Here is a 27794-nt window from a genome sequence, read left to right as displayed (position 1 = left end):
CGGGCTCCGCCCGCGCTGCCTCACCTGTCCAGGTGCGCGCCGGGGGCGGTCCCGCGCGGGAGGCGGGGCCGGGAGGAGCGCGCCCTTCCTCTTCCTGGCCGGGCGTCCGCGGCTCGAGGGGCGCCGGCGCGGGCCGGGCTGGGGGCACGAGTGAGTACGGGCGTGGGCCAGGCCGCCGAGCCTCCCCCTCCCCCCTCCCCCTCCCCCCCCGAGCCTTGCTGCAGCGGGTCCGCGGGGGAGAGGCGACGCGCACCCACGGGCGCTGGACCCACCGCGAACTGTCACAACAAGTCGGGGGCGACGCCGCCTCGGGCCCGCACCGCAGCGCCGGGACGCGGGTCTCACATCCCAGGTGTCCCGACCCGCAGAGTAGTTCCTCGAGAAGTTTCCGTTTTAGTGGCTGCGGTTATTTCTGATACGTGACAGGCCTCGCGTTAGCGTCTTTCTCGTCCCAGTTCGCGTGGGGGTGTGGTTTCGGCGTGTGCCGGAGTCGTGGGGGCGGGAAGGTGGGGTGGCGTGCGCGGTGGGGGTCCCCGAGGGGAAGCGAGGCCCCGCCCTGAGCCGCACAGCCTGGAGCCGGCGCGGACGGACCCCCCGCGGGCGGGGCGGTGGCTCCCCCTTGCTGGGACAGGTGGAAACTGCTCCGCCCGCCGGCGCCTGCCGGCGCGAAGGAGGTCCGCCCGGCTGGACGGGGACTTGCGGTCCCCGCCGCATTGCAACCCGTGTTCCAGGGTCACCGCTGCTGCCGCCGCCAGGGTTGGAAGGACGGGCACAGGCGACGCAGACGCGGGACTCTGCTCCCGTCCGTCCGAGGGGCCCAGGAGTGGTCCTCGCGAGCCGTTTATCGGGAGGAAAGTCGGGAACGGCCCCGCAGGACCCCCTAGAGGTGTCCGGCCCCTGTGTGCGGGCCTGCTCTGGGGACGCCTGCGCGGTGGCTGGGTTGGAGGTGGCAGGCGTCAGAACAAGCGAGAGCTTCACCCTGCGCATGGTGTCTCAGGAGGGTGCGTTGTTTGGTTTACTAGTGCCCTACTGAAACAAATGTCTGTCGAGTGTGTGAACACTGCCCCTGATCTTTTGTGACATTGAAAATAGTTATTTGAGAGATCTCTGCTCGTCAAGGTCGATTCGATGCTTTTCTCCCATTTAGGAAATCATAGTTCTCAGGTTTCTCACTCTTTAGAAATAAGAGGGGGTGGGGTGTTCCCAAAGGACAGGAAGTTGGTGCAGGTCAAAGGGAACGAGGAGGCTGTGCCAGGCCGGTTGGTGGTGGTCACAGAAGCCCCCCCCCCATACACACACCTTGTCTTACTTGCAGCAGGATAGCACGTGAGCACACTGAGCTTTCTGTTTTCCTGGGAAGAGTCCATTTCGGCCAGCTGATCTGACAGCACAGACACGAACCCCGCCCCCAGCCAGGGGCCTGTGAGCTTCGGTTTGGGGGAGGGGAGAGGTCCCCTTCCGCTGGAAGCCCTGTTTCTCATCACTCCCCACTCCCTGCCCCTGTCTGCACCTGGGAGCGGGAAGAGCAGCCCTGGCCACACGAATGTTTGCATTCAAACGATCGGTTTTGTTTAAAGTTCGAGTTAGGAATTTGGATTAGGAAAGTTAATGATCTGACCGGGGAGACCGGTTTTGATTTCTAGAACTGACAACTTTGTCTCTTCAATCAAAGGAAGTAGTTAATCCAAGGCTGAAAGATAAGAATCGGTTTCACAATGGTCGTAGTTACCAAGCAGTGGGGTTCACAGTGGGGTTCGCAGCTGATGTTCCAGTAAAAGTTATGAGCTAAAGACAACCTTTAAAAGTCATTTTAAAGATTACATAGGTGAGGTTTCTTTTGTTTTGGCCAAGATTTAACTCCTTCTAAATATTTCTTAGTACCATTTTAGCTCTTTTGACTTTAGTTGGGATTTTGTCAATTTTAGTGAGGTAACCTCTATTTCATATAAATTATAAGGTTTAGTAATTTGATTAACATCTAATTAACGGCAATTCAGAAACCAAATTCCTAAACTTCTGGCCTTTACCCAGAGGTGCCCCTCATGGCCAAGTGCACTGAGAAAACTAACGGTGCCTGTTGGTGGGAGAAGGTCTGGGAACCCTGCACCCCCCGCCCCTTGCCTTTGCTCCAGACCCTGGTGGAAGGCAGACGGGGGACCGGTCAGTTCTCTGGCCCCCGCCCAGTTCACTGGGGTGGGGTTCTGAAGGCCCTGTTTACCCCCAGGGCCTCGGCCTGAGCTGCTGTCCATGATCAACGTGGGAATCGTTTCCACATTGGAAACCCATTTCCAGCTTTGGAGGTTTCCAAAGTAAAAGTTTTTTTCCCTAGTATTTTATAAACTTCTCTTAATTAAAAAAAAATAACCTTAGTATGAAATTTCCCAAATATTTTAATTACTTTTTAAAGAAGACTTCACCTCTAAGTTTCTTAACTTGAGGTTTGGCAGCTGTCTTCCTGCCAGGAGGAAACTTGAGTGTTTATAGAGAATTTGCTTTGGTATTCAGGAGACTTAGGGCTTTTATGATTGTTCTGACGCCTAAATTTAGCACGATTTAGAGTTTAAGGGACTTCTTCAGTCGTGACCTCTGTCTTTGTAACCTCAGCCATGTCCGATCAAGCATGCTCTGTGTTTTGTGGGTGGTAGGGGGCGGAGGGCATGCCCTGATTGGCTGCTGAGAGCAGGGGTGGCAGCATAGACCTGCGTTGTTAGTTGTGGGTTCTGACAGAAAGTCACTGTGTGTACCTAGGACCAGGCAGTATGATTTTATCTGAAATTTAATAGAATCTGCACTATTCAAACAAGTTAGCCAGGTTCTCCCGGGGTTCAGCTGAACACAGTGGTGTGCTTGCCATGACTCACCTTGCCAACGCCCACCTGCAGCGACACGGGACGGCTGGTGCCGGGACGGGACTCTGCTCTGGCTGCTGGTCGAGCTCCGAGGAGGCCCACAGGCTCTCTGGCTGCACCTGAATTCCCAGGGGTGCACAGCGGAGGCAGGGCCTTCCCTGCAGCAGGGCGTTCTCAGCAGCAGCTCTCAGCTGGGAAGCCACCTGTTTGGTGTGTAGCTCTGCTTGGGCGTGGAGATCACAGAGGACGTCTTTGGGGGGATGGTGAGAGTCACGGACTGTGTACTGGGCTTCAGTTGCACATGACAGAAACTGGCCCAAATTGCTGTTACAGGAGAGGCTGCCACTGGCCCATGGGACGGGGCGGTTCGGAGCTGCTGTGGCTTCAGCTGGGCCAGCAGAGCCCGGTTTTCTCTCTCCGGCTCTTGCCCCTCTGCACGGCGTTTTCCTCAGCCCACCCACCTCCCCCGCCTGGGGTGACAAAGTCTTGCAGCAAGCGCCTGGAAAACGGTCGTCCTGGCAGTGCCCCCACCAGCCCTTGGTCAGGTGTTTGCTGACCGTGGACCAGCTGTGGCTCCCAGGTCGTGGGGCCCAGGAGGAACGCTGGGGTCACCTGCTCCACTCGGAGGGCAGCGTCCGTGGAGAGAGACAGGCTGGTGCCGACTCTGAAAGAAAAGGTGGGAGCTCAGCAGAAGGAGCAGGTCTCACTGGTCGCTAACTCAGTCCGACGGGAAGTGCTGAGGGTCTGGGAGCACACACGAACAGGCACGTGGGGCACAGAGATGAGGAGAGTCCCCCGGCCTGCCTGTCGGGACTGCAGTCCAGGGCGGGGAGGGGGGTAATGCAAGGGAAGTGGGAAGGAAAGACAGATGCACAGGGAGGAGCCTCAAACCACAAAGCCCGAGTGTCAGGAACACAAAAATGGGGCCGTGACCCTCGCTCCCTTCCTGGAAGCAGCCACGTTCGGGGTGCGGCTGAGGAAGACTCCGGTCTGCTGGCTGCCCACTCAGATCTGCTTGCGGTCTGCAGGCACCGCCGGCCCCAGGGGCGCTGCCAGTCCCCGCTGCGTCCACAAGGCCTGTCCTGCAGCTCCGTGCAGGACAGCAGAGTCGCCTGCAGGCGCCACTGGGAGCCTTATGGCTGGAGGGACTCGTGGGTGAGCCGCCCTCGTCCCAGCCCCCCGCCACTGGGCTGCCTGAGGGTGCTGGGAGCACTGCTCATGGTGTCTGTGGTTGCGTGTTTGGGTCACGAGTGTGTGTTTCGCGACATAGTCTTTCCTATAAGCCAGACTCAGCCTCGCCGGGGTCATCCAATGTGGACCTCAGGAACCAAAAGCGCTGAGCCGCTTGTACGGCCACCGTCCTACAGATGACACCGGCACCAAGAAGTAACAGGGAGACAGCACAGGTGACTGCGCTGCTCACTCGGGTTTTGTTAATGCAGGTTTAACCCGGGTCCACACTAACCCAATGGCAGCACTGATCACTCAGAAACAATCAGTAACAGCATCACGGGAGAGAACTGGGGGGCATGAACCTGAGGCCCGGAGTCGCGGTCTGCGGGTCCGGAGACTGCGTGGTGGGCAAGGGCGCCTTCAGTGTCTCATGAGGCAGCGTCTCCGGGGCCAGGTCAGCAGCGGCACAAGTGACGTCCTTGGTCCGGCGGGCCCGGGCCTCCAGCAGCACGGCCGTCCAGGGATCAGCACAGCGTGGGGCAGCCCCCTGGTGTGTGGAGGTCTTGGTCTCTGTGGTGGCCCTGAAGTCCACCTCCATTCTACCCGAACTCTGGGCGCCTGCCTGGGCTGGGAAAGTCCGTGGCTCGGGGCCAGGAGCCCCCAGCGCTGGATCAGCAGGCGCGCCCTCCCTGCAGGCAGGTCTGTGGGCCGGTATCTTGGGTGTGCCGCCCAGGCAGGCCTTTGGCAGGGCGCCTGGTGTGACTTAGGCAGCGGCCTCCTTGAACCGAAGTGCCCAGTGCTGTGGATGGCCGGGGTTGGCCGCCTTGGTTGGCACTGAGTGACACCGTCTGGCGCTACAGGCTTTGTCTTGTCTCAGCTGGCCCCGCGCCGCGGGGTTGGCCACACCCTGCAGGGATGTTTGTTTCGTCTTGTGCCCCTTTCCGGGGAGACCTGGAGGGGACTCGCTCCGGGCAGGACACCAGTACCTGCAGCTTGCTTCCCTCCACCCTCCTTTCGCTCAGGGTCTGGGAAGTGCTGCAGACGGAGGGGCAGGGACACTCCCCTGCCCGGGTGCTCGCTGGTGGATCCCTCGGGTTCCCGGGCAAACGGACCTCCCCTAGTTCTCACGGGGGCTCCGCCTCTAATTCCCAAAGCCACACAGACACTGTACCCGTGTACCAAATACTCAATGGGCAGTGACCACAGACCACCATGGCTTGTGCTGGCGACATCACAGTCAGCCACAGGGGGGTCCGTGTGCCCATGTGCCAGTGAAGCGCGTGAGAAACAGACGCCCAGTCGGCCCAGGGTGCAGCGGGCCCTCCCACGGGGCGGGTCCTGCCTGCGGGGGAGGCTGGGGGTGGGTGGGGCAGCACCCGTGTTTCCTGGGAGACGCTCACCTGACACTTGGGCTGAGCAGGTCACTGATGTTCCGGGTCTGGAATTTAGGGGAAGGATCAAGAGTAGATGAAACCTGGAGAATTGTCAGGCATAAATGGCGCTCAAAGCCGCAGGCCTGAGGCTGCAGAGAAGGGAGAGCACCCTGGGGAGGACCCGCGACCCTGAAGGGGGGCTGGCCACACACTTCCCTCTGCGGAGGCAGCTCAGGTCCCCCTGCCCCCCCACCCCCAGCAACCTCGGGTGGGGCGGCGTCTTAGACATAACGTGGCTGCTGCGTCCCCTCTCGCCATGTCACCAGACACGGGACAGGTCTGCCCCTGCTCCTCGGGGCACTGGGTGTCGTGTGCGGGCACAAGTGCAGACACGGCCTGGCTGCCCCGGCGAGTGCTCCTGGGCCAGCAGGGGGCCGGGCACCATTCGGGACCCCGTCGTGCCGCCCGGATGCCCTGCAGTGGAGGGGGCCCTGCCAAGGTGTCAGTTATGGGAGGGGCCCTGTCACGTGGTTTCATGTGGAAGCAGCATTTAAAATGTATCCTGAGGAATATTTCAAGAGGGCAGAAGTTGGCAATATTTTTCCTTGAAGGGGTAGATAAGACATGTATTGGGCTTAAACCTCTTCATTTTTTTATGAAAAGTGAAATTATTAAATATATTTTTAAAGATTTTATTTATTTTTAGACTGAAGGAAAGGGAAGGAGAAAGAAACACCAATGTGTGGTTGCCTCTCATGTGCCCCCTACTGGGGACCTGGCCCACAACCCAGGCATGTACCCTGACTGGGAATTGAACCAGCGACCCTTTGGTTTGTAGGCTTGTGTTCAATCCACTGAGCTACACCAGCCAGGGTGAGATTTTTTTTTTTTTTTTGTAACACAAGTCTGCTGATGAGAAGACTGATCTTTATGGGAGAACATTTTGCAGCTCCTGGTTCAAAGTGTTCCTTGTCATCAAAATAGGTCACAACTGTCCAGCCACTACTGCTGATCTAGGATGTGATTTTACCTACTTCATCTCTAAAAACGTGCCTTCCTACAAAGTATTATCTGTTTGATTTTTGCACCACTAGACACACAGAAAGGATGCTTCCCTCCGAAGCCCAAGATGCGGCAGTGGCTGGACTGGGCTGACGGTCGCCCAACCTGCCGCCCCGCACCCAGGGCACCCTCCTCGCACTCCGGGTGAGCAGCAGGGCCCCTCCCTCACAGAGGTGCCCGTCCAAGGGGGCGGCATCTGCCCGTGTCTCGTCATAGGTACTTTAATGCACAGGGGTGGGCAGAGGTAGGTTCACAGTTGTTTCCACGGAAAATAATACAAGGATGGACTCTGTGTTCACACGCTCACAGCTGTACACTGCTTCTGCCCGCCCCGTGTGTGTGTGCACGTGGAGACTCTTGTGGCTTCTGTCATGAAGGTGGTGTTTCTCATGAAATGCTGTAGATCAGTCAATACATTGCCTTGCAAATATACTCAAAAAGTGTTGGGGTCTTACTTCACACCCTAGACCAACATGAGATAGAGATGGGTTGCATATTTCATGTAAAGGAAAAGCTCTGGAAGATGATATGGAATAGCAGCTGTATAACTTTTTAATTAAGGCCTTGAGTCACCATAGCAGATAGAAAGACGATTAAAACAGAAAGCCAGGAGAGGTGTTGCCGAATCGTAATGATATAATTAATACACAAAAAGGGTACACACAGGCAGAGCATGCAGAACAGAAGTGAACAAAAGGGGAGAAGCCCCTAGTACTCAGTGAACTTGGACTCGGACTCGGGGGCTGTTGTCCTTCCGGCGTCCGAGCTGCTGCCCAGCCTCGGGCACAGGAACCCCCCTGCCTGTGTATGCAGTGGTCCTGCTCTTGGGGAGTGCTTTCAGAGAGCTATTCAGTAATGTAATAAAAACCTTTAAAAAGTTCTTATGTCCAACTCTTAAGTTCCTGTCTCAAGATAATTACTATCCAGCAGTGGAGTCTGTAGAAGCTGGAAAGGGCAGCGGCCGCTTGCTGAGCAAGAGGAATCGATGGAGCTACCGAAATGCCAGCAGCAGAACTGGCTATTTGTGGCCGGAAAGCTTCTCCTCCTTCAGCATGTGTCTGTTTATACTTTCTCCTTTTCTTACAGTGTGCTTATGCCATACTTTCTGATCACCTAAAAGTATAGGAACATTGTCATACTTGGGCCTTTTATGCTGCTGATTTGATGAGTAATTCTCCAACAATTCCTGGGTCTTTTATGCTTTTATTTTTGGCATTTTAAAATGTTGATAAATTTAGTGTTTATCCTTGTGTAACATGAGTCCGTGGATGAATCTTTATTGTTTTTTCTTTTCCCCCAAAGACCACTACTTACTGTACAATAGAGCTTTATCACAGTGATTTGAGGTGCTGTCTTTATCATTATCACATCATTGCGTGCAGCGTGTTTGGTCGGTTTCTAGATTCCCCATGTGGTGCTTCTGCTTACGTTTGCACCTGCGATCAGCCGGGCTCCCTGACAGACCTTCTGGCACAGCTCGTCCCCTCGCTGTTCTGCCTTAACATAGTTTCTCCTCCTTTTTCTTGGTTGCTTATTTTTCTGTGTGAACTTGAGAGTTAATTACTTTCTTTAGTTAAAACTCTCGTAAGGCTTGGAAGATGAATTTTATTTCATTAAGGCAAAAAGAAAGATCATAAGAAAATTCAAAAGAGAAGTGGCAAACAGAAAATGAATATTTGAAACTCACATTGTAGAAAAAGCGTTAATTCCTTTAATGTGTAGATTAGTAAGAAATGGAGAAGTGCCCCAGGACACGGGGAGGAAGGCTGCAGAAGCTGTGACCGAGTTGGCAAGACCATCGGCGTAACCAGCTAGAGAAGACTGTAAAAGCCCACTGAGGGCTCGGGCGAGGGGACGCGCTCTGGAGGGGCCGGTCCCCGTACACAACGGGGATCCGGGCACAGCACGAGGGGCACAGGCGGGCAGGTCCCAGGACACGGGTCCTCGGTGGGTGGAAGGGACGGTGTGAGTTCGGGGCGGGTGTTGGCGAAGCAGACGTGGAGAGCAGAGGGCGCTGAGGAGACGGAAGGGAGATCTGACTGGGACAACCTGCTGGGTTCCCGACTTTTACCAGCAAGGGGCGGGGACGGGAAAATGCAGTCCATGGCTAGGAGACAGGTCGGTGAGAAGCAAGCCCAGGAAGAACAGAGATAATGCAGTTACCAGACAAGGACACAGGAGCACTTTGTACAGTATGCTCAAGGATTCAAAGAACATCATAAACGTAATCAGCACGAAAGTGGGGGAACGAGCATCCACCGAGGGAACTTCCAGAGCCAGAGTCGCCATCTGTGCACAGTGAGGCGTCGGCTAGATGGGCTGAGCAGCAGGGTTTACACCAAGTCCCCTGATGTCCTTGGACCCGCACGGCTACCATGGAGGGACACACTGGCTGTTCTGGGGCGGGGGGGGGGGGGGGGCTTTGTTCTCTGGGACTACACTGTCTGGGCTTGGGAAGGACCAGGAGCTTTGTCAGAATAACCAGTCAACTCCCCAAGCTTTCTGGGGCTTCTGATGGGTCCACCCCTGACCAGCAGACCCCTGGACAGGCCTGTATGGTTGCCCGCCCTTCTGGCTCACCTCCGCCTTCACTGGTTTGTCCCTCCCCGTGCCTGTCCCTTCCCTGGGCATGCGGGGGTGCACCTGCAGCTCCCTGGAGAAGCTGTAACTTCCGGGGAAGCACGCAGGCTCGTGCTCCTAATAACCTCACACAGACATCATTACGTTCAATCCTACCTAATTCCCTCCGCTTCCTTCCCTTATTGATAACAAGCTGCCTGCGCGCACCCTGTCCTGTGGCGGGGAAGGACCCGCCCCCTCGTGCTCCTGAGCTGGAAGGGTCCTGTGAGCCTGCCTGGTCAGGAGCTTACGGTCCTCAGTGAAGGGACCACATTCTGCCACCCTGAAGCTGCCCTTTTGGGATATTGATTTTAAGCTATTTATTAAGAAACAAGAGACCCGGAGAGAACTTTGACCACCCCCTCCCTTGTCCAAGCGGTTAGAGAAACGCTTCCACAAGGGAGATGCAGCCTTAGCCCAACCTGACCTTGGTGTGGTCGGTGAGTGGGCCTCCGGCAGGGGCCTGCCAGCGGGGCAGCCCCGTGTCGTCCCGTGGTCCCTGGGTCGCCCGGCCAGGGTTTTCCTGCCACGTGTTCTCGCTCAGCCGCCTGTGAACCGCTGTTCTCCCTTCTGACATGTGACCCCCCCTCCCCCACCCACTCTCCTTCCTCCAAAACCCCACTGAGTCCCCAGCATTGCCGCAGTGTCTGGGGGTTTTCGCGGAGAGTTCGTGCCCATGCGAGCCCCCCCCCCCCCCCCCCCCCACGCGCACGTATTGCCCTCGGACTTCCTCCTGTCACTCTGTCTCTGCCCGCCTGCTCACCGGCCCGGCCGGGAGAAGTCAGGACATGGAAGGGAAAGTGTCGGTGTTTTCCAGCTGCCTCACAAGCAGTGTCTGAGTGCAAAGTGCCACACAAGCGAGTGCTTGCCTCTCGACTTGGAGAAACCCCTCCATTCCTGAGTGTCCCAGGGTTCCACTGACAAGGAAAATCTGCAAAGACAGTTCAAGCATTTTTGACAAAAGCAGCCAACTATATTAAATTTTATGTTATTTATTATAGTCAGTTGTAAGATACATCTTTTTAAAATTCTTAATATTTTAATGTTTTTATTACCATTGAGGTGAGTTAAGAATTGCAGGGAGAGCCTACATAATTGAGAGATTGGACTAGATTTTAAGATCCTTTAGGATCCCATGACTGTACAGTTTCCGAGACGTGTAAGGGTTCCCTGATCTCCAAGCGGATTTAATTTACTAGGAATAAAGAGGTGAAACAATGAACAATTGAGTATTTCTAGTTCATTTTCTGTGTCAGGTAGGACATGACTTGTTAATACCTAATGTGTACTTAAAACTGAAATTACAGTTAATTTCTAACTTCTGCTTAGAAGATCTTTGCCATTAAAGTCTTTTTTTAATGTTTCAGTGAATAACCCTATACCTTCCAATCTGAAATCAGAAGCAAAAAAGGCTGCTAAAATCCTAAGAGAATTCACAGAAATAACCTCCAGAAACGGACCCGATAAGATCATTCCTGGTAGGTAGCCAAGGTGTGCACCGTTCGTTTCCCAACCGTTTTGTGTCTAACTCGGGTTTTGCCTCCCTTGACTTCAGGCTGTCGGACCCCTGAGGGCAGCTGGTCCTCGGACCACCTCCTTCCTTTGGCGGGTCTTCCTCCCCCCGCTCCCTCCCTCTCCCCTGCCTCACCACCCAGCTGCCACCCCCAGCACCTTGTGCCCTCCACCTGGGCCTTTACCTTTACCTGTACTCACCTGTCTTTGTCCTCCATTTCTGAGGACTTTGCAAGCTCCCCTTGCAAACAAACGCACTAGCTAATCTCAGAGACAAATTTTAATTTTTGTGTTTCCTCTTTCTATCTATTTACCGTTCAGAGTGATTTAGGAGGTCATCAATCAATAATTCTCAAAACATCTGCACATCAGTATTCCTGGGCCATAAAAATAACTCCCCTAAACCTGCTGAATTAGACCCTCCCCCAAACCAGTGTGGCCAGGGTGCAGGTTTTTAACGCCTTCCTCATGCGATTCCTACACAGTCAGGCCTGTGCCTCAGACCTGGTCGCAGGTGAGCCTCTGGCAGGAGACACACGTGCAGACCAGGCCGGGCGGGCGGTGTGGCCGACAAGTCCCTCTCAGGGACCCTCAGGGACCGCAGGGCCCGCCTCTGTTCCTGAGTTGAAGAAGCCAGCTCAGCGTCCCGAGCCACATCTTCTGAAGTTATTTAACAGAATTTTAAATGTCCAAACCTTTTAAAATGTGTTGTTCTCATGATATTAATGATATTAATTGTGGTTTTGGTCCAGCCACCTTAAGAAAACAGGGCTTCGCAACCCCTGCTACTCCCCGCACGATGGGGGCTCCCTGGAAATGCAGGTCCCCGGGGTGCTCCGGACTGACTGAGTCCGCATTTTCACAGGCTCTGCAGGGACGTGTGTGCACACGCAGGCAGGGGTGAGAGCCCTCCTTTAGGACTTGAAGGCTCAGCCAGAAAGACTGAATTTTTGGTAACACTGCTCCAGAGCATGACACATGTTCATCGTAAACACATGCTTTTGCTGTGTCTCTGTTTCTAAATAGCAGCGAGACTGGCGTGTGGGACGCTGAGGGAGACTGCCGGCCCAGGCGGTAACGTAGAGCATCGCTCGCAACCTTGTTACAATGTATTTATAACATTTTCAAGTGCGAAACTAAGCTGCGCTTCCGTAGACGGCCACCTAAGAAGCCGGCTTTAACGACGAACCGCCCCACAGATGGTCTGCACAGAAGGGTCTTCGAGCTCTCTGGTGAAGTGTCTCGGAGAGTGTGCATTAGTGCGCTGATTCAAATCTGGAAGCGATGTGCCTGACTATGTCAGAAACTCAGTGTTTTTCTAGGGACACCTACAAAGCCTTTTTCGTGCATTTGAACACAGCCTCTGGCTTGACATCCCCGACAGAACATTTGGCTGAAGTGATGTTAAATCATGTTAAAAATAAAATTGAGGCTCTAAAATGGTTTCCACCGTTTAGGTTTTCAGTGTTATTTGAAACACGTAGTATTGTGTAAATAAATCCACAGAACAGTGAGGCTCTTTGTGCATGTACTGCCCTGAAACGTGAATAAACCAGTATTTTATACACTGAATCCCATTTCCAGGGCACTCGAATAATATAACAGACCGTCTTATAAAGTTAAAAATGCCTTAAAGGGGCAAAACCACTTAATTTTCTGTTTCTGAGTCTGGATTTTCATATTCGTAAAAGGTGAACTGCGTAGCCTCAAGGTCAAAGTTGCACCAGGTCATTTCAAACTTTCTCCTTAACCCAAAGAAAACACAGTTTCTTTGAAAATACTAACTTGTTATTTAAATTACGAATTGTGTTCCAAATTAGTGGAAGTCCCCCAATTATTTGTCCTGCTACTGGACCTCAGCCAAACCTCACCCAGACGGTGCATCCGTTTGCTCTGCGGTTGCGGGGTCTCTGAGCACCTAAGGGTGCTGTATCTGCAAAGTGACACGAGAGCCCGGTGGGAGTCGCCCCGCCCACCGGTCCCGGGACTAGTTTTATCCGAGGCTCCAAGGCGCCGCTGGGCTTCGTGTGAGAACCAGGAGTCGGCCCAGCACACGTGTGTGTGCGCGCGTGTGTGTGTGCATGTGTGTACAGAATCTGCTTACACCTGCTGACCTGTCCCTGTCTTTGACCCCGGCAGCCCACGTGATCGCTAAAGCCAAGGGCCTCGCCGTCCTGTCGGTGATCAAAGCGGGGTTCCTGGTGACCGCCCGAGGAGGCAGCGGCGTCGTGCTGGCGCGTCTTCCCGACGGAAGTGAGTGGCGCTCCTCCTCCAGGTGGGAGGCGGGGACTCCTCCCTCCCCCCTAGGCCGGTCTCCATTCGCACACGCTCCACACGGACAGCGACGGGCTTCCCACGCCCCAGACGACCGCCCCAGGGGTCCTGGGCGGTGCCTGGGGGTCCGCCCAGCGAGGGCAGTGGCCGCAGCTGTCTGCTCCGCCGAGGCGCCAGGCGGGACTCGGGTGGGCCTGGCTCTGTCCGGCACACGCCTGCAGATCTCTCACGGGGCAGATACTAAACATGACAAATTCGCATTCTGCTGTTAAATACGAGTTCTTGCTCCTCAGCATCGTGGTGCCACGGTTTTCTTCTGTTCCATGCAGTTTCTTGCAGTTTCAGGAGGAAGTGGGGGCCGTCGGGACACGTGCCCAGGCTCCTGCGGGAGTCGCTTTAACAGACGTCCCCCGAGCAGAATCATGTGGAGGTCGATCTGATTTTGTCCCACGTTCTGCCACGAAATCTAATACTTCGTTTTTCAGAGATGAAATCAAAGTATATTTGCCTTGAATCCAAAGAACCAGCATTTATAGTAATATTTATGTTTATTTTTCTAAAGATTTTATTTATTTATTTTAGGGAGCAGGAGGAAGGGAGAAAGAGAGGGAGAGAAACATCCATGTGTGGTTGCCTCTCTTGCACCCCCTACTGGGGAGCTGGCCGGAAACCCAGGCATGTGCCCTGACTGGGAATCGAACCTATGACCCTTTGGTTCCCAGGCCTGTGCTCAATCCACTGAGCCCCACCAGCCAGGGCTATAGTAATATTTAAAATGTATATAGGCGTGCTCTGACCAGCTGAAATGCTTTTGTACCAGTTTGACACCTGCTGTTCAGTCACATGAGTGAACACGTCTTTGTGTAAAGACTACTTTTCGTTAGACACCCTGTGGGACATTCACTGACGAGAGCTGTGTCCAGGTGCCTGTGGGGCCCGGCCTTGGACCGGCAACGCTGGGCCCACGGCTCCCCGGGAGGTGTCCCCAGAGGAGGCAGAGTCGCTCCAAAGCTGGGGCTCCGCTCTCAGGGCTCCGCCCCCGGCTGTGACACAAAACTGACAGAAGCTGTCTTCACCTCAAGCACTGCCCGAGTGTTTATGGGGGACCTCCCAGCTGCACAACCAGAGTGGGGGCACGTCCAGAGGGCGACCCCGCCGGGTGAGCCCATGCCCGTGGGAAGGCCTCGGCCCAGCGGGTCCCTCGGCGCTGGACAGGGCCAGCCCACACAGGTGCAGGAGCCCTCAGCCCTGGGGTTGCTCCCGGAGCCCCGGGGGGCCTTCCTACGGGGGTGGAGACCCACATTTCCCCCCTACCTTGCCCAGTAGCCCCGGCTCTGGGTCATTTCAGAGCTGCCCAGAGGAGGCGCAGAACATCCCGGTCCCTGCTGGGTGGGGACAGGGACAGTTCCTCACACGGGAAATGGGAAGTCACTTTGGTGTCACAGACGCTGACTTCTGTGATCAGAACTCCTCTAACCCGGGCAGGCCGGCTCTGGACCCACCCGAACAACACTCACCGTCTGTCTGCCTTTCAAATTTTTTAAATTAAAAATTATGTATAAAGAGCAATACAAAGAACATTTTAAAACGCAGAGGAAAATGCCAGTTTTTCATTGTTTTGAAGAGAAGCGTGCTCCCTCCCTCTTTAGCACCTCCCCTCCGACTCCGCAGCGCTGGTGCCTGGTGCCGGGGAGGAGTAACGTGTGTCTGTCTCCCCAGAGTGGTCGGCGCCCTCGGCCATCGGCATCGCCGGGCTCGGCGGGGGATTCGAGGTGGGAATCGAGGTGAGTGGCAGGTGTTGCGTCTCCTCTCCTCCCAGAGCACCGACCCTGAGCGCGTGAACGGGAGAGACTTCCTCCCGCTCCCCTCGCCGCCCGGGGAAGCGGCTCCCTGGGCCCTCCCGGCTGTCTGCCCGAAACCGTCCGTCCGTCCATCCAGGCCTGCCGTCCTCCTCTCTCCCCCCTCTCTGGGAGCAGAACGAGCTTCATCCACTGTGTTTCCACCTTCGGCACATCCGCGGGGCAGACGGGCTCGAGTCTGGCCTGTACTTGGCGGTTCACGGCTCATCTCGCTCCTCCGTGGGCTCAGCCAGTGCGCGGGCTGAGGCTGCATCGGCGTCTGACGCTCGGGTTACTTCAGGTTCACCAGATGGACGGCTCAGCTCCTAACACCATGAGGCTCCTTCTGGCATGGGCCAGGAACTGCACTCGGGCGCTGCTTTGCAGAGAGCTCTGAGGCTGGGGGACCACCCCCCACGAGGGGTTGGTTGGTCTCTCCTCTGCTGCCTCATCACCCGCGTGACGTCCCGACACCCTCAGACCGTTTCTCCCCGATTCCGGTCCTTTCTTCCCGGGCGGCCGTCTGCAGATTCCGGCAGCCGCGCCGGGAGAGGTGTCTCACTGGCTCCTCTTTCCTCTTTACTGGCATCTTTCCTCGCTGCAGCAGGAGTCTGTTGTAACAAGAGGAACGTGGTTCAGTGTTGTGGGTCGGGACTGCCATTTTGTTGTGTTGTCCACCAAGTCCAACCTGCAGCAGTGCCGCCCGCAGAGCGGATTGTGCTTCCTCACCTCCCCGCCCCCCGGCCACGCGGGGAGGTCTGGGGGCTCCCTGTCCACGCCCCCCAGACTCCACGAGAGGCTGGAGTGGGCTTCGGGGTCCATGCCAAAGGACACTCACCTCTGAGTGGTGAGACACCAAGTAACAGTGGCGTCAGTAAAGCTAACGCAGCGAGCGTCCCCGCCACGAGTCTTTGGAAACTGGATTTGGGGCCACAGTGGCCATCAACAGCCTCGGAAGACCAGTGCACGTAAAATGTACACCCATCCTCCAGTAAATGCTTCAGAAAGGTTCAAAGTGAACATTCTGTACAGCGGGGTGCTTGGCTGTCCCCCCAAAGCAAGGGGGCCCGTAGTCTGAGCTGCAGGAGCCGACGGCAGGCCTGCCCTGTCCAGCCCTGTCCAGCTGGCCCTGCCCGTGACTCCGCTCTCACAGACAGTGCATCTGAGCCAGTGGGGAAGGGTCAGCGGGCACCAGCACGCCCAGGCCGGGCAGGCCCCGCTCCTGCCTGCCTTCTTTGGCTTGGTTTTCGGGTACATTTAGTGGCAGGGCATCCTTTCCGTGTCTCCCCACCCCCACCCCCGTTTGTCCTGCTCTGGTTCTGTGACGGTTCACGTAGCCCCACTCACCCTCTGTCACCAGCTGCGGTGCGTGGCTGTGCAGGGGACTGCTGCAGGGCAGGGGGTGAGGAAGCCCCCAGCAGGTCCCAGCGGAGCTCAGAGGGTCTGTGGTTCATCCTTCTCAGGGGACATACTGGTGACTTACGTCCTCACATCGAAGTAAAAGTGTGACTCTTACATTCCTTCTCTGTCGACACTGCAGGGCTTGCTGCAGTGTCCACAGTAGCTTCGGGTTTTAATCTGCATGTATTTGAAACAGTGTTTAAACAGAATTGTTTTCAAATAGATGGGTTTCTGCATTTTAGGTCTCCGATCTGGTTATAATCTTGAACTACAGCCGCGCAGTAGAAGCTTTTGCAAAAGGCGGTAACCTGACCCTTGGGGGGAACTTCACTGTGGCAGTCGGGCCCCTGGGGAGGTGAGTTCTGCGGAGTACATTTGACCGGTGCGGGGCGGGGGAGCGTTTAAAAAACTATGTATTGTTTAAAAATCTATACATTGTTGTGCATTAAGAGGAAACTTGAGTCCAAGTGAAACAATGTTATCATTTCTACACTCATGGGAGGTTTGAGGTTGCTTGCCAATAAGAAATTTACAAACCATAGCCAGTGTGTTAAAATGAGAAGCTTTGCACACACCACAACAAACTTAACATTCTGAAATGCAAGCCACGGTGTCTACTGGAAGTGAATACAGAATTTACATCAAGCTTTGAAGGAGCCAAAGCAAGTTGAATTTAATTATCTGGTAGCGGGACGCATTGATCAGGAGAAAAAAGGCTTTTTCTCCAGACTAAATTATGAAAAATTAAAATGGAAGTGCTTTACCAGAGTGTTGTTTAAAACACAATGGGTTTCTCTCCTCTATGAATGAAGTACTACTCACGTTCATTTAGAAATATTTCAAACCCAGGCTGTTCACAGAAGTTACACAGTAAAATCTAAGTTCCGTGAAAGTACTTGGAGTACAGCGAATCCACAGTCTCGTACCCTGGAGATGTGGTTCCCTGTTTAGGGAAAGGATGACAGGGGCCCACAAGCTCCCGCCCCACCTTTTCTTGGATGTGGCCCCGCCCTTGGACGTGGCCCCGCCCCCAGAGCCCCAGACTGTGTGCTCCCCAGACCTGCTCTTCCCCGCCCCACCTCCCACCCAGGAGGTCAGGCCAGCAGGAAGTGAAAGGCTGGGCCTCCCGAAGTCAGTCTGTGGGTCAGAAGTCCAGCGCTCCTCAGAGAGGGGTCTCCAGGTGCAGCGCCTCTCACAAAGCCTGTTTTGCAGGAATCTAGAAGGAAACGTGGCCTTAAGAAGCTCTGCCGCCGTCTTCACGTATTGCAAGTCCAGAGGGCTCTTTGCCGGCATAAGTTTAGAAGGCAGCTACTTGATCGAAAGGAAAGAAACCAACCGAAAGTGAGTGCAAGCCAACTAATTTTCACTGATGTAAGAAACTGTTATGAGGAAATAATACCTCACAAGTTTACGTGGGAGTTCTCATGCGTTTGCAGAGAAGTACCTTTGTATATTCTTTTCCCAAATCTGCATGTGGCTCCGGGTGTACATTTCATTTAAAAATTCAATGAGCAGTAATTCTATGTACCTAGAGAAAGTTTAGAAAACACAAAAAATTAAGTGGGGTGGAAAACTTTTTACCCCTTAAAGATGATTCACATTCTGCATTGTTGCCTTCCAACGTTTTCTAAGCATAATTTTCTTTTGTTTTGCCATGTGTGATTGTATCATAATGTAACCGGAAAAGACACTGGCGTTCGGGCTGCCTGTCACTACCAAACCCAATAAGCAATGACAGTGATTGGATCTTTTATGGGCACTTTATTCAGATGGCCAGGAATTCAAGAAGATGGCGGGTTCATACCCTAACAAACCATCTTCCCTTCTCTTTCCTGGCCAGATCTTTTTATAAGGGGGTGGGGGAGGCGGGCTTGAGGTTCAGAAGCTGCAGCATTCCTGTGCTGGGCAGTTAGCTGATCCCAGGGGGAGGGGTGGCCATCTGCTCTCCCTGGAACAAAGGTTCGGATGTCCCCAGGTGGTAATCTTTAGCAGTGCCCCAGGAGGTTGGGGGCTGTTTTTCCCAGGAGCCAGGATGGGCCTTGTCTGTAGTTTCTGAAACAAAGGCTTTAACATGCACATTATTTGCTAGACTCACAACTTTTCACCTTAAGCTGAAATTTTCCAAGTCTTGAGTCCCCTATCAATATGATTCCATCCTAAACCCTATTTTCCCACTTGACACTACAAGCCCCATAAATGCAAGGTAGTGGCTGCGTGGTATTCTGCTGGTCAGAGGTGTCGTGTCAGACTTACTTCTCAAGCATCTCCAGGTGCGTGCCAGTCACAGCTCGTGGGTCCATCAGAACGTTCCTCACCGTGAGAGGTTTCCTGCGATCACCCTCCTTCTTCCCCAAAGTAGAGGCCACCTTTGACTTTAAAAAACACAGACTTGGATGTACCGTAACAGGCCAAGAGGAGCTTCCGCTCTAAACGGGCACCTGGCTGGTTTCCCCAAAGGGGCCCTTGCAGTTTCCTCTAAAACGTGTGCGTGGCCCCGAAAAAGGTGGAGAGCCAGAGCGCACGGGACTTCTTCCGGAACCTGGCAGGAGTTCCTCCGGCCACGAGCCTGCCGGATGCCACAGGCCGGCTCGCAGCAGACAGACCCCCGCCCTCCCCGCCCCCCGCCCCCCGTAACAGAGGAGTGGCAGTCCGCGCAGGACTCAGCAGCAGGTCCATGACCTGGAACGCGAACTAGAAAGTGGGAGGAATGGGGAAAGACAAGGTGTGTGACACTAACTCTTCATCACAGAAAGTCAAGGGGGATGTCTCTACTTCTGCTCTTACAAATTTGAGAAATACACATCAAGAATGCATTTAGGAAGTTCCAGTTTCAGCCCTTGGAAGACTTTCCAAAGCTCGCCTGAATTCTGGAGAAACTAAAACAAACATGCCTAATCAACTGCAGGGCGTCCACACACGCAGGGCAAACCTCACAGGGTTTCGAAGCAAACGTGCCTTTAAAGGAGTTACAAAGGCCTATGTGTTGGCACAAAGCCTCGGGTCAGGGTTCCTGAGAAAGTTCCAAACTAAAACCTGTGAAAATGCGTGTAGGTGGGTTTGCAAAAGTGTGGATGTGCATGTGCAGTGGGACCTCAGTTCTCGAACCTGATTTGTTCCGGAAACTGGCCGGGAAGCAGTTTGTGCAAAAACTGAATCTCCTTGTCTGTCACCTGAGGGACACTTGCGCATCAGCACGAAAGGGTTGTCGGGGAGAGCCGAGACCCGGGGTTTGGTCAGGCAGCAGACACACTTTTTCCATGAACAGCTTGGCTGAGAACCGAAGTGTTCGAGAACCTCCAGAGCCGAGGTTTGACTGTGTGTGTGTGTGTGTGTGTGTGTGTGTGTGTGTGTGCGTGTGTGCGAGCTTGTGTGTGTGTGTGGCGTGCGTCAGTCTGTTTCTGGTGGTTGCTCCAGCGATGAGCTCAGAGCGGGCGCATTCCGGGGTTGAACCTGGGTTGTGGCTTGTAGTTCGTGTTTGGAAAGTAGCGTAGGAATAGATACACAGGCAGGATTTAACTCCAGAAACAATCTATGTCTGCAGAAGAAATGCGCTTAGTTTGACCTTTCTCCTTAGGTTTTATTGCCAGGACATCCGAGCCTATGACATCTTGTTCGGGGACACGCCGCGGCCGGCCCAGGCGGAGGACCTGTACGAAGTCCTGGACTCCTTCACCGAGAAGTACGAGAGCGAGGGGCAGCGAGTCAACGCCAGGAAGGCGGCCCGGGAGCAGAGGCGGGCTTCGGCACCGGTACCGTCGGCTTCTGCTCCTCGCAGCCCCGGGGCTCTTGCCCGTGTGGCCCCGTCTGTCCTGGGGAACAGCCCCCTCACGGCCGCCAGGCCCGCCCCCTCCCCCCCCCCCCCGTGAAGTCGTTGACGTAAAGGTCTTATGAAACCGTCGTCCCACAGGCTCGACGTGCCCTCTGTGCGGATTTCAAGGAGAAACGCGGTCTGCTCTCCGAGACTGCCGCGCTCCGCCGGGGGTAGAGCCTGCCCCGCCCGTCGCCGACCCGGACCTCAGCTGCTGGTCTGGGGCCTGGCAGTGCGGGGGCCCCTAGTCCCCCCACACGTGTTCAGTCGCTCGTCCCCTCGCACAGAGTTTGAATTGTCACCGCCTGTCCCGCCACCACCTCCCTGTACCTGCAGACGCTGTCAGGGGTACCTGGACGAGGGGGGCTTCCCATGACGAGGGCGCACCCCTCCCCCCCGTGTGTGTGCTGTCACCCAGCCCGACCGAGCAGGGCATGTGCGCTGGGGCGGAGGCTGCCACACGTGGTCACCAGGAAAAGATGCCCGTTTGCTCCTAAGCACGAACAGGGCTTTAAAGTAACGTGCACCTCTTTGTTCCTCCCAGGCTCAAGAATTGCCTCCAAAACCGTCGTCCAGACCTCCGCAACCGGCACAAGGCCAGCCGACCTCCGGCTCTCATGGTACGTATTTTTGTTGCAATCCTAGTGCAGTTATAATTAAACCATTGTTAAGTGTGATTGCTAAGAAAAGGAGTTACATCGTTAAGCTTTGCAGCTGTCTAAAAGAGCTAATGGGTATTAGAGAGAAAAAACGCTCAGCCTCTCCTAACTGCATAAGGCAGATTCTCGTTGCTACTTGCTAGAACTTCTAGTGCGTTCGATGCTTCTCCGGTTTGCAAAGAGGGTTGTCTTTAAAGTTTTTCTCCTCTGCCATTTCCCCTGAAGACTGTTACCCCACTGATGTGACAGGGGGACAGAGTGAGGCTGCTTTCCTCAGGTACTCCTGGGTGTGTAGTTCTGGATACGGGTTCTGTCACACATCTCGGGAGCCCAGGACTCCGTGAGGTGGTTTTCAAGTACCTTCCCACTGCTCCCGTTGGGGCCCTCACCCCTCTTTCCGCCTCTCATTTTTACCACGGTCACTCTCGGGAGGCTGCTTTTTGTGCGCCCAGGTCGCCAGGGAGTGGTGGTTTATCAGAGCGGGTGGGGCGCCCCTGGGTGAGCAGCAGTGCCCGGAGGCGCTGAGCCAGCCAGGAGGAGAGGCATGCATGTGTGGGACAGTGGCCGAGGTCCCTGGAAAGAAGCCTGCTGTCCCGGGAGAGCCCGGGGTGAACCCGCCTCAGCAGGAGGCTTGTCCTGCCTCCCCTTCTGCTCCGCTCCAGCCCGGCTCCAGGTCCCCATCCCCATCCCCCTGGTTTCTGGCCGTGCCCTTAGCCCGCCCGAGTCCACCCTCCCAGGAGGGCACAGGGCGACGCCACCGGGGGTGGGGGTGGGTGACCTGAGAGATGCAACCTCCAGACCCCTGGCTGCCAGCGTCGTCCTTTCCTGCAGCTGGTGCAGCTGAGAACAGACAGGCCGTCCTCCCTGCCTTCCGTCCTTTTCCAGCGGTTGCCTTTCGCTTCACTCGAGTAAGAAAAACAAACCCAGATCATCGGAGGCACACTGTGCTGCTGCGTTGTCCCCCGAAAAGTGAGAACAGGGATCCAGTCTGAAGCGCGGATGCCGATGTAGTTAGTACACGGTTCTGATGAGCAGCGAATAGCTTTGTTAATCAGGTGGTTTCCACTATACAGTGTTATCATTAAATAGTATTGTATATTACATATTAATCGCTGCTTATTATTTTAAAAATCACAGAGCTGTCACCAAAACAAGTTATAATAGTAATATTATATTATTTTATAAATAATACTTGATTATTGTTGTTTTGATGGTATATAACTATGATTTTTTTATCTCTATCTCCAAAGAGATATAAAATAATTGTTATATTGCTATAAAATAACTTCTACCTCTATTTAGTTTTTTTCAAACTATTTATTTATTTTTAGAGAGGGGAAGGGAGGGAGCAAGAGAGGGAGAGAAACATCCATGTGTGGTTGCCTCTCACATGCCCTCTACTGGGGAGCTGGCCTGCAACCCAGGCATGTGCCCTGCCTGGGAATTGAACCTATGACCCTTTGGTTCCCAAGCTGGTACTCAACCCACTGAGCCACGCCAGACAGGGCTCTATTTAGTTTTTATAAGAATCAGCTTTCTTAGCACTTATACCTTTTAAAAAAGAATTTGATGTTGAACCTCTCTGGTGTTGAACTTATTTCTCATTGTAGAAATAAGAACTAGTCATTCCATGAACATCAGCTGATTTTGAAAGTCTCATTCATGTAATGGTGTGCATTTCAAATACAGTTGTACTTTTGTTTAGTAAGTTAACAAATTTGTGATATATTTAAGATTTTGGTCAATTGTGTATAAATGACTACAGTAACAACTTCATCTATAAGAAATTATTTAGTAGAGCCTTGTGTTTACTTAAAATGAAATTTGAAAAATAAGTGTCTATGCACATTTTTGTTGTAGAAACTGTTATATGGAGAATATAATATTTGGAGCACTTGAGATCTTGCTCCCGGCATCTGTCGTCAGTTTGGCTCAAATAAAGCCTCAGAAAATATAACATTAACATATTAATACGAAATCTTTGGAACAGATGGAGTGAAACATGGTTTAAAGGTTACCAATGAATATTGCATACTTTCTCACTATTAAAAAAATCCTTGTTGATTTTTTTTAATGACTGATGGTGGGTTTCAGATCACTAAGATATTTAGAGTCTTTTATCCAAAAAATGAGATATGATTATTTCATTTAAATAATCAATAATGGCCCTGGCTGGTGTGGCTCAGTGGGTTGAGCACTGGCCTGGGAACTAAAGGGTCACTGGTTCAATTCCCAGTCAGGGCACATGCCTGGGTTGCAGGCCAGGTCCCCAGTAGAGGGCGCAAGAGAGGCAACCACACATGGATGTTTCTCTCCCTCTCTCTCTCCCTCCCTTCCCCTTTTTAAAAATAAATAAATAAAATCTTTTTTAAAAAATTGATAATGACACTTGCTAAAAAGTACACACTTTACAAAATCTAATTTGTGTAAACATTTTTAGGTGTTGATTAAACAATATATGAGTGGATATGTGCTGGTTAAAAATTATTTTAGGAGTTAAGCAAGCACGGGAGTTCAAAGGTCGCTGGCTTGGGGGCTACAGGCTCTCCCTCCTCGGGAACTCCTGATCACTTCCGTGAGCAGGTGTCTGTGTTCGCTGCGGGGCACGCGGTGTCACACGTGCAGCAGCTGCCTCGCACTGGTGTGTTTTCTGGGTTATTCAGGCACTCCTGCCTGATAAAACCAGATAAAATGATGATATTTCTATCAGTTACAGGGTTGGAGGTACTTGCTTAGTGAGGACAAGATTTGGCATTCTTAGGCACTTTACAAACTGACGCAAGCTCTAAGTGTTCCCTCTTGTTTTCTTTGATTCAGGAACCAGAAACGAGCACAGGCTCTACCCTGCACTTCCCGGCTACCGTGAGAGGGGCGGTGAGTAACATCATCTGTATCCTTCACGTCATCACAAACTCTACTCTGCAGGTTGTGAGACACCTCTTTGATTTTCAGGTTATCCATGCTATTTTGAGAAATACTTTATTTTTTTTTTAAATGCTACACTTTTCTTCTCATCCTTGCTTGAATTTGAGGCGGTGGGAGTGACGTGGGAGCCGCCACAGACAGTTGGCAGCTGCGAAGCCCAGCCCGGAGCTGGTGCCAGGGCGCTGCTGGGCGGGGCCTCAGGCCTGTGGGGGCGTGGCCGGGCTGGGACCAGCAGCCTGTCGTGTGAGAAGTGCAGCCGCATCCTTACTGATTTTCTCCGGGTTTCAGCCCCACGAATATCTTTAATATCTTTAAGGAAATTTTTATTTTTCAAGTTCAAATATTTTTACTGGTATGGGGAACAACTTCATAAAACTTACTCGGATTTCCTATGATAAAAATAGTCCTTCGATCAGTCTTACTTTAATATTAGTTAGGAAGTGTTCTTTGAAAGAACTCAGCAATTAGTTGGAGAGGTGAGTGGGACCCAGACCCAGAGCAAACATTAATCAGTTGTTACGTGGCCGATTCATTTTCCCACATGCCTGTTGTCACGGCTCCCAGAACCCCACCCTCTGGATTAACTGGTGGAGAATCATGTTTCATGTGAATAGAATATCAAGGAAACTAGATGCCCATCATTTTAATTAATAAAAATATTTCAAAAATGTCTCTTAAGCCGAGCCCCCTGAACGGAAGTCACGTCTTCCTGGTGGGGCACGGGTTCGGGCCCTTCTTGCTCACGGCCCGGGTGCTCTGTCTGGACCCCTGCTCCCTGCCTTTTGCCCGGGTGACTCTCCCTGAGCGCCCCGGGGTGCAGTGTGGAGTTGGTCCCCCTGCACCCACCCCCACCCCACCCTGCCTGATGGGGATGCTGCAGACTCAGGCTCGCTGAGAAAGCTCTGCAAGATCGAAAAGAACGTCCTTAGCTCTTTGTGACTGAGCTTATCCTTTAGGAGCAAAAGCGGTGAGCACATAGATGCAAGGTTTCGACTTTGAAGACTGTTGGGGTCAGACTTGGACTTGGTGTCCTGAGTGAAAGCGGCCCGTCGGCCTGGGGAGGTCAGCAGACGGGCGGAGTCGCTGGGGTGGAGGCAGGTGCCGGCAGGGACGCCGAGGGAAGGGCCCGGTGGAGGGACGTGGGGACCGGACTCCCATGCTCAGGGTGCTCTGAAGTCCGCACCCAGGTGCCGAGTAAATGCTAGAAATGTCTCTGAAAGGGCCCCGAGGGGAAGTGTTTGATCACGAGAAGCAGAGCGGGAGCAGGGCTCTGGAGGCAGAGAGTGGACGAGGGACCTGAGCGCACGTGTTCTGCCCGCGGTTGGCCGGCTGGTGGCTTTTGTGTTTGTATCTGAGGGCAGCGCGAGGTCAGGTGTGCGAACTGCAGGAACTGGGCTAATGCTGATGGGAATTTATTGTAGTCCTTTCTCCAAAGATAAGGGGTTTTGAAGGAAAAAGGGAAAACTTAGAGTGCATTTTAAAAGTAAACGTCACTTTGCATTGCTGTGATTTGTGGAAAGCAAGGTTGAAAGCAGGTACACTCTGCCAGGACTTCCCCACGTCCTGGCCTGGCTGACCGCCCATGGGGAGCAGGGCCGCAGCCCCAGCCCCGGCCCCAGGCCTCTCCTGTGCTTCTTCCGTTGTCCTGAGGGGGGCGCACAGAAAGGACTGCAGCACCATCCTGTGTGGCCACCCATTCAGTGTTCCCGTCAATGGAGTCTCATCAAAGTGCTGGCTCACACTTTGTTATTTCTCACTAACAGGCCAAGTTCAGTTATTTCTGTTATACCACTACAGGATCAAATAAGGAACCGATTTTAGAATTGACTTGTTTTCAGTGCATCTGTGCTTGGGTGCAACTAACAAGCCTCGAACTGCACGGTCCCCTCGCAGCTGCGTGGAACACAGAAATCGAATTCCGTGCAGCTGAGCGCACGGAAGCATCTTTATATTGTCATGACGCCACGCAGTTTACATTTAATGCCTTGTACTCATGCCAGCCCCTCAATGCTCAAAGTATTTTCCCTGATATAATACATTAAATTCTACACAAGTTGTTGGTAAGCATGTGTAGATATGCTTCTTGACGTCATCATTTCCACATCATCTCGGTGTTGAGAGACAGGACCGACCGAGCACAGAAGTGGGAGTGGCCGTGCAGCCTGGGGGTGGGGGTGGGGCGGTGCCGGTAAAACAGCACAACGCACACGTCTGAGCCAGACCCTGGGCCGGCGGGCGCAGCGTGAACACGGTGCCTGTCGGTCTTCTGTGGCAGCTGTGTGATACGGGGCCACCGTGACTCCGTGTTAAAATAAGAAAAATGCAAATACTAGTATCACATGGGTCATTCACGAGTCAAACAGTAATAACCACAAATATTTGCTAAATGCATGGCCAAGTGTATACTGGCACACAGTTGGCACGCAGTGTGGCTGCTGTGCACCCAGGAGGTGTTACCACCGAACGTTTGCTCTCTGCCGGGAAGGAAGGCATGAGCGATGACGAGGCAGAGGTCTGCTGGGCATCGGACGCCCTTGGCCGGGCCCGCACGGTTCACCCACACCCGCTCCCCGGTTTTCCTGAGGAAGTGTGAATAACTCAGACATCTCTCCCTGTTTCAGGCGAGTCGGATCGGCCCGTGGAAGTGACCGCGCTGTACTCCTTCCAAGGGCAGCAGCCGGGGGACCTGAGTTTCCGAGCTGGAGACAGAATCACGGTCACGTCGAAGTCGGATTCGCACTTCGACTGGTGGGAGGGGGAGCTCCGCGGTCAGATTGGCATCTTCCCAGCCAACTACGTGACCATGAATTGAAGTTCGTTATTCTCTTCTCTGAGAATTACAGAAAGTCATTATTTCCACGCTAGCAGGATTCACTCTCCAGTTACGCAGTGTTCAGTGCAAGTTTAGAAATTTGACAGGAATAAGCAATAAAAGGCATCCAGATTGGATAGGACAGGCCTGTATCTTTATGTAAAGGGATTTGTTTTCTCATCTATAAATAAATGATTAACTTACACATCTTTAAATGCTTTGTCTAATTGTATCACATATGCTATTTAATAGTTAAGATCCTCAGTTTATATGGCCACAGTCCTTTTGTGTTTATTTTCAAACATCTCCAAACTTTTGATTTGGCAATGTGTATGGTAACTGTTTATTTTAATTTAAGAATCTTGAGGGTAGAGGCATGAATACCAATACATTTGTTTCAATTTGCAAAAAAAGAGAAAAAGAAATCAGTTTACATAGAGTGGCAGTAGTAATACTTAGAATTGTAGGTGTTACCGAGAATATGAATCCTTAAAAATTATCTTAAACCTTTAAAGATTATGTATAGACACACATAGTAGAAATGTACTATTACAGAGATGTTCGGCCACTATGCACTTAAAAAAGACGGCATCCACTATTTTTTTTCTTTATAAGGGTATGTTTGTTCATTTCTAGCAGTAGAATCAACTTACATTGACATGGTTCATCTGTCCCTAAATAAACCGTTTTTAAATGTAAAGCTAATGTCTTGATTCTGTTTTTCTCGTGTTCTTTGTGTAAAGGAAGTGTGGGTCCCGTGGTTTGTCTGCAGGTTAAAACCCGCCTCCCTGATTGGGCTGCCCAGCTGTTTGTAAAGCTTCGTTAGCGTATAGTCGACAAATAAAAACGTAAAACACTTAAAGGGTACAACATAACTCGATACACACATACACTGTGGAAGGGTTGGCACCGAGTCAACACACCCGTCATCTCACATGCCTGCCGTTTTTTTCCTGGCGAGAACTGCTCTCTGAGCCATGCCGGTTACGCAACACAGTGTTATCAGCCGGGTCACCGTGCCCCACTGTCAATCACCAGGACACATCCCTGTGACGACTGAAAGGATTTACCCTTTGACCAGCATGTCCACCCCTGCTCAGCCCTGGCGAGCACTGGTCGCTGCTTCTATGGGGTCGTCTTCTTTTCTATTTCCATGTGAGCGAGGTCATACAGTGTCTGCCTTCCCCTGGCTGACTGCCTCACTGAGCACAATGCCCTCAGATTCATCCATGCTGTTGCGAATTCCAGGACTTCCTTGATTAAAGCTAAAAACAATTCATGTGCACATGAATTCTCTATCCATTCATCTGCTGATGAGCTCTCAGGATTTTCTATACAGTAAACAGCGATAACTTTACTTCTTCCTTTCCGATGTTTATGCTTCTTGTTCCTTATTCCTGCCCACTGCTCTGGCCAGGACCCCCAGGGCTGTGTGCACAGAAGTGGCCGGGGTGGCCCCTTGTCCGTTCCTGGTCTTAGAGGAAAAGCA

General features: G+C 53.0%; 1 protein-coding gene across 2 annotated transcripts; it reads left to right on the top strand.

Annotated features, from left to right (window-relative positions):
* The first annotated feature begins 5 nt into the window (after positions 1-5).
* On the top strand, positions 6-27005 carry SH3YL1 (SH3 and SYLF domain containing 1). Of its 2 annotated transcripts, none has more exons than XM_036027620.1 (10): positions 6-150; positions 10444-10554; positions 12728-12841; positions 14582-14646; positions 16344-16456; positions 17314-17442; positions 19676-19844; positions 20454-20529; positions 23386-23442; positions 26115-27005. In XM_036027620.1, coding segments are annotated over exons 1-10 (1026 nt in total). In that variant the 5' UTR covers positions 6-149; the 3' UTR covers positions 26306-27005. The 2 variants fall into 2 exon arrangements, with proteins under 2 accessions (XP_035883513.1, XP_028372664.1); XM_028516863.2 differs by having other exon boundaries at positions 19676-19850.
* Positions 27006-27794: the final 789 nt, after the last annotated feature.

Source organism: Phyllostomus discolor, chromosome 6, assembly GCF_004126475.2.
Source record: "Phyllostomus discolor isolate MPI-MPIP mPhyDis1 chromosome 6, mPhyDis1.pri.v3, whole genome shotgun sequence".
Lineage (NCBI taxonomy): Eukaryota > Metazoa > Chordata > Mammalia > Chiroptera > Phyllostomidae > Phyllostomus > Phyllostomus discolor.
The sequence above is the reverse complement of the archived record's forward strand: the minus strand, read 5'-3'. Positions and strand labels throughout refer to the sequence as shown.

Coding starts and splice junctions, on each gene's coding strand:
- SH3YL1 (XM_028516863.2), top strand. Junction 16,457..17,313: donor GCAGTCGGGCCCCTGGGGAG/GTGAGTTCTGCG, acceptor CCTGTTTTGCAG/GAATCTAGAAGGAAACGTGG. Junction 17,443..19,675: donor AGGAAAGAAACCAACCGAAA/GTGAGTGCAAGC, acceptor CTTTCTCCTTAG/GTTTTATTGCCAGGACATCC.